This window comes from Priapulus caudatus, unplaced genomic scaffold (genome assembly GCF_000485595.1).
Source record: "Priapulus caudatus unplaced genomic scaffold, Priapulus_caudatus-5.0.1 Scaffold459, whole genome shotgun sequence".
Lineage (NCBI taxonomy): Eukaryota > Metazoa > Priapulida > Priapulimorpha > Priapulimorphida > Priapulidae > Priapulus > Priapulus caudatus.
In genome coordinates this window covers 72,531-79,211 of record NW_014577520.1, presented here as the reverse complement: position 1 = coordinate 79,211, position 6,681 = coordinate 72,531, and the positions used below count along the sequence as shown (strand labels likewise).

Sequence of the window (6,681 nt, the reverse complement as noted above, 5' to 3'; positions counted from 1 at the left end):
AGAGAGAGAGAGAGAGAGAGAGAGAGAGGCCAGAGGCATCGCGTCTCACCTGATAGTTTGCGATGGCGACGCCGTACAGTCTCGGCTCTCCCCACTCCACGGTGAACTGGTCGTCCTCTAGTCTGCGCAGCCAGATCTCCGGCGCACCGGGAGCGCCAGGTATGACCACCTGCACGCCAGGTAGCTTCACGTTCTCCCCGGTCTGAAACACCGCCTGTAGACTCACCTCGTAGACACACCTGTGGGTGAGACGACATACCTGTAATTAGGGTCGAGAATGTGGCCAGGTGTGGTGTCCGGTCTGTACTATTTACCTGGCGCCGACGATCTAGGCTGCGGTGACGTTCGGCAGTTATAAACGCTGTTAATAATTTTATGCAAATTTAATCTATTAATAAAATCTATAATCTTTAATCTATATATAAATCTAAATAATCTAAATATATCTTTCTATATGTTCTAAGTATATCTTCTATATTATCTAAATATATCTTTAATCCATAATTGAATTAAGTTTTATCTAAACTAAATTTAAGATGTTTATACGTATTTCTAACATTTAAATCTAGAAGTAGGCCTGGTTACAGTGAGCGGGGCTGCGTATATGGAGTTGTTATTGAGTAAGCTATAGTAGCTGATGGTGGTATTGCCAATATAATAGTGGATGCAGTAAGCGGGAAGTGGCATTGTTAGTATAGAACACTGTGTAGCACCGAAAGATAGCGATAGGTGCCAGTGCACAGTGAGTAGCAGCAGAGAATGGAATGGCTGGTCGATAACACGTGAGGTAGCAGCAGCAGGTGGAAGAGCCGCTCATACGTGGAGGGGTAGCAGCAGCAGGTGTCACAGCCGCTCATACGCGCGCGGGGTAGCAGCAGCAGGTGAAACAGCCGCTCATACGCGCGCGGGGTAGCAGCAACAGGTGGAACAGCCGCTCATACGCGAGAGTAGCAGCAGAAGGTGGAACAGCCACTCATACGCGCGCGGGGTAGCAGCAGCAGGTGGAACAGCCGCTCATACGCGCGAGGGGTATCAGCAGCAGGTGGAAGAGCCGCTCACCGCTCGGCCAGGATAGGTATGCTGCAGCCGGCGTCGTCCTTCGGTATCGACACGATCTGCATGTCCGACGGATTGTCGAGCGTGTGCCAGAACACCCTGTAGTTGACGAGACCGACCACGCGCTGCGGAGACCACTCCAGCAGGATATGGCCGGAGCAGGGTACGCGGCCCTGCTTGAAGGATGCTCGGATGTTCGACACCGGATCTGCAACGTCAATGCTTCAGCGGTCAGGACAAGTGGACGTCCTGTTTTGATACGTAGTTGTGATATAGAGAATAACGGTTAAACGTTGCAAGGATTATATTCACACTAACGTGTAATTACCTAATCTAACCAAATCTAACAAACAGCCCTAAAGAACAGCCATAAAGAACATCCCTAAAGAACAGCCCTAAAGAACAACACTAAAAAACAGGTGCATGAGAGACCAACCATGTCACAGGCAGGTGTACATGGTGACCTTAAATTGACTAAGTCACAAATTTTCTATGTATATTTTCTATGTATATTTGTACAATTTCTGTTGCAATTTTTTACATGAAAAGTAAATACTAACGGCACTAAATGTATCTTCAAATTCTTACCTGATAAGATTGTTTTTCAACTAGTTCAAAATCCAAAGAGCTGGGCGATTTGATATATAGATTACGACATTAAATGCTTGCTATAGGCTATGTATGAGTCACAAGTGTTTGTTCACATCGACCGGAATAGCAAAATAAGAAGTATAATGCAGCAATTCAACCATAAAAAGTGAACAGAATCACTTACATTTTTGCGAAAAAGTGGACATACCTACATAAAGTGGATTTTTTTTACTTTTACTATTTATGGTGACGTAATCACTTTAAGTGACTATGTCACTGCATTCTAGAAGATGATGCGTCCCCCCACACGCTACAGTGAGGTCTATAGCGACTCGGTCTGTTTCATACAACACTCAAGACTGTCACTTAACGTCAGTCGATTTCTTCTGACCGTGAAAAGAAGGAACAATAACATTGTGGAAGTCGTGTTTTTTTCGCCCAAGATGAATTCGGCGACCCTCGTGATTGTTCGGTAAAGGTCGGCGTGGCATATGACGTGTTTCATTTACAGCTTGGGCAAATTAAAGGTGGAGATTGATAGAACACAGGCGTCGAAGGAGGGTCACATGATGTGTTAGGGTTAGGGATAGGATCAGGGTTAGGATTAGGGTTAGGGTTAGGATTAGGGTAAGGGTTAGGGTTAGGATTAGGGTAAGGGTTAGGGTTAGGGAAATAAGGCCATGTCTAGCACGGAAGTATGACTGTGGAATCTTTCTGTGGAAGATTTGGACTTTGAAGCGTACGAAGTGACTAGTGCTGCCACGTAACGGCACCCTCCTTCAACGCCCGTGTTCTAGCAACACCCATTAAAGGTACATGAGCTGCTTGCTAGTTCCGACCTGCGTGTTCAGAGGGCAGCACTAGGTTGACAAGTTCCGAGAAGGCCTCGTCGTTGCCGTAGTCGTCCTGCGGCATGAGACTGCTCTCACGACTGTCGCTCGAACTGCTCGATAGCTTCGACTGAAAGAAAGAGCCAGTGACAGTCTATAAAGCTAGCAAACGATGGGGTGTGAGGGTATGGGTAGTGTCAAGGGTCTATAATAGCAAATCTATTATATTATTTTCTATCTTGTTTTTTTTATCTTTTCTATTATGGACTCTTAGTTGTGTACAATGTGGCAATGTAGAGATAGATGCATAATTACTCACGCAATTTATTAGTAACTGTGATGATGTGTATAATATATAATATTATATATCCCCACCGGCGCCTTCTCTCTCACTCTCACTCTCTCTCACTCTCTCTCTCTCTCACTCTCTCTTCTCTCTCTGCTTTTCTCTCACGTCTCTCACTCTCTTTCTCCGTCTCTCTCTCTCTTCTCTCTCTCTCTCTCTCTCTCCTTCTCTCTCTCTCTCTCTCTCTTTCTCTCTTCTCTCTCTCTCTCGATCCTCTCTCCCATTCCTCTCTCATCTCCTCTTCCTTTCCTGCTGTCGTCTCTCCAGGCTTTGCTCTCTCCTCCCCCTTTCTCCTCTCTCTCTTCTCTCTCCTCTCTGCTTCTCTCTCTCTCGCGCTCTCTCACTCCCTCACTCTCTTTCCTCGCTCTCTCTCTCTCGCTCTCTCTCTTCTCTTCTCTCTCTCTCTTTCCTCTCTCTCTCTCTCTCTTCTCTCATTTCTCTCTTTCTCTCTCTCTCTCTCTCTCTCTCCTCTTCTCCTCTCCTTTCCCTCTCACCCTCTCTCTCTCTCTCTCTCGCTAGGTGGCTCACCTTCTTACGTCGGTACTTGCGCACTTGCTCTGTGCAGGTGATGGCGACAAGCGCCATGCTGTACCTCTTGCCTTGCTTACACTTGGTGAGGTTGCAGTGCTGCATCGCCGGACCTAGCCGCGTGTACGGCTGTCCGTTCACCTCCAGCCTGTAGCCTGCGCCGCAGAGAGCAACATTGGGCAACACTGAGCAACAACTGGGCAACACTGATCAACAACTGGGCAACAATGTGCAACACTGAGCAACATGTGAGCAACAACTGAGCAACACTGGGCAACACTGAGCAACACTGAGCAACACTGAGCAACATGTGACCAACACTGAGCAACACTGAGCAACACAGGGCAACAACTGAGCACCACTGAGCAACATGTGAGCAACAACTGAGCAACATGTGAGCAACAACTGAGCAACACTGGGCAACACCAACACTGGGCGCTACCAGCCACACAGTGTGAAAACCCACGCGCATGCCATAGATATCATATATATAGAGAGACGTTCCCATAAACAGGCCCTGTAGATCTGAGCTAGGCTTGTCCACCATCGCGACAGTATTACACTTGCTTATCGTACTCTAAGACTGAGACTAAGGCTAAGACTAAGACTGACAATCTAGAGGAATAGTTTCAGGCACGCACGCACGCACGCACGCACGTACGCACCTATGAGCCTGCGGCGCAGGTACTTCGGTCCTGCGTTGTCCTTGTCGTTGAAGGCCTCTATGGGCGTGAAGAGCAGCGGCCTCTCCCAACACAGGCTCACCGTGCTCGTAGTGTAGCCCGTGACGAGCAGCGTCGGTGGCTCAGAGGGCGCGGGCGTGCGCAGCAGCAGCGCACCAGAGCTGATATGTACGGTACGCCGCGACTCGGCGCTCTCCTGTAGGCATGACAACGCTGATGATGATTATGACGATGATGACGATGATGATGATGGCGAGGGATGATGATGATGATGATGACGATGATGATGATGATGAGGATGATGATGATGATGATGATGATGATGATGGTGGCAAGGGACGATGCTGCTGCTGCTGCTGATGATGATGATGATGATGACGATGACGGGGATGATGATAATGATGGCGCAGGATGATGCTGGAGTGGGATAAGTACGCGTGCGCTAGCAGTACGGATCAGTATTACTATGTTACATGTTTACATGGCAATTAAAACTTAGGACCAATATTAAAGAATATGTCATTACTTTGGTTAAACATGACATTTTACGTCACACCTGTGCTTGACGTCACGCGTCCACCTGACGTCACATTCCCACCTGACGTCACATATCACCAGCTGACGTCACAACAGTTTACCTTCAGGTCCGTCTTGACACTGACTATGGTCTCGATCAGCATCTTATAGACTGTCCCCGTCTGCAGGTCACCTACGACGGTCTTGCTGACGTCGACAGGCACGCTGATGTGTCGTGCCAGACTAGGAGCCATGTCCTCCTCCATCTGTTTCACCTCGCAGCAGCGAACCAGCTGTGCCTCGACCCTGCAAGCACAAGGTAGAAAACACAATTATAACAACATAGAGCAGATAGGAGAACAATGAATCTATTATGTGTTGTATTCTGAATGAATATGTGTTTATATTTATATAAATGTGTGTGTGTGTGCGTGCGTGCGTGCGTGCGTGCGTGCGTTCGTGTGTATGTGCGTGCATGTCTGTGTATGTGTTATTGTGTATATAATGGTGTACGTATGAGTAACGAAATGATGTTAAAGTGTATCTTAATCACTTGTACACTTTACTTGTACAGAATATGCTGACGTTTTTTGTATATATTTTTCCTTCATGTTGTATAGCACTGTTTTGTACTGTATCACTCAGACATTTTTTCTCCATGAAAAAGTCTTCAGTACATGTACTTGTATCTGAATTAGATGCAATACAGATTTAATAATAATAAAATAATATAGGTCACCGCTAGAGGCGCCACCGGCACATCGCGTTCGACTTACGGACGCCATAGTGGCGAGTCGCCTATTGGCGAATTAACTGAGCGGACCCTTTACTGACTACTACAGCGGTGATTACCGGATAATTTTAAATTTACAGTAGGAATATTGACACAGAGGAAATTTTCTCTCATGATTGGTCAGCGATTGGTATTATGTCGCTGATTTATATAGACATAATTTTATAATTTTAATAATTATTTCGAGTCGCCTCGGGAAGTCGTTATTATTCCTTTCTGTAGCTCATACCAGACAGAGATGCCTTCCATGGCTATACACATAACCATCTATGAACTCTGTCCCTCCACTATGACACGACTGTCACATGACGAGAGCTGTTCGACGATTGGACAGTAATGACGTAATTTCGCTTCGTAACTTTGTACACTGATCGCGGCCATTTTGAAAACCGCACCTATTCGATCCGTAGACAACGGCTGGCTTCCAACGGATGGTCACCGAGTTAGTGAACATCTTGACAACAGATGGCGTTGACGGCGGGTCAGTGCCGGAGGTCATGCACAGTGTCGACACGCTAGGCAGCCACATGTCCTTGGGAATCGAACCAACGTCCTTCGGCAGAGCTCTGAAAGTAGTAGAAACAGCGTGGTCTCTCAATGTTCCCTCCTCCTGACGCTCTTTCCACAACCACTACACCCCGCTTAGCGTGCGACCGCTATATTAATCCAAGATGGCCGCCTTCCTCTATCCTGGTGAAGTTGCTCCTATCAAAAATTGAAACCTAAGGCAATGGATAGTACATGGAAAAAAAGTTTGGTGCTTTTATCTGGAATATCCCCATTATTTTGTTTAACTACCTGAATAATAGGACGAGGGGCCTGCACCACGATATAAGATAGATATATGATATAACAGTTTTATTTACCGCTTTCAATATTAGTAATTACAAGGATTTTAACAAAGCGAATAGTAAACAATACAGCAAAGGAATGACGAAAAGACCATAGAGTCATCTAGTCAGCCATCACCTGGAAAAATTATAAGTATGCTACCGTAGTGTGTATAGTACTACTATAACGCGTGGGTTAGAGTGGCAGGGGGCTGTCCGCCCTGTGTCCTGCCGAGGCCTAACCACGCCATCCTTATCCTGACCCGTTCTACGTCTTTGACAAATCAAACAAGTTCACAGTCGCCGATAGACGTACGCACACACGCGCGCGCTCACACGCACGCACGCACACACGCACGCACACACACAAACACACACGCACACACACACATACATACATACATACACACATACACACACACACACACACACACACACGCACACATACCACCCCCCCAGAGATAGTATCAACCCATCACCTCACTCCCCCGCCTGCAGCCCTAACACA

At 46.8% G+C, this 6,681-nt stretch overlaps 1 protein-coding gene across 1 annotated transcript in view; it reads right to left on the bottom strand.

The window, feature by feature from the left end:
- LOC106810623 overlaps positions 1-5,906 on the bottom strand; it is a 16,695-nt gene extending 10,789 nt beyond the window's left edge. The window contains exons 1-7 of the mRNA XM_014814047.1: positions 5,739-5,906; positions 4,673-4,856; positions 4,017-4,230; positions 3,352-3,506; positions 2,487-2,607; positions 1,060-1,264; positions 50-239 (exon numbers count right to left, since the gene is read on the bottom strand). Coding sequence (XP_014669533.1) covers positions 50-239; positions 1,060-1,264; positions 2,487-2,607; positions 3,352-3,506; positions 4,017-4,230; positions 4,673-4,856; positions 5,739-5,872 — 1,203 coding nt within the window. The 5' untranslated portion in view covers positions 5,873-5,906. The remainder of the gene's footprint in view (positions 1-49; positions 240-1,059; positions 1,265-2,486; positions 2,608-3,351; positions 3,507-4,016; positions 4,231-4,672; positions 4,857-5,738) is intronic.
- Between the last annotated feature and the right edge of the window lie 775 nt (positions 5,907-6,681).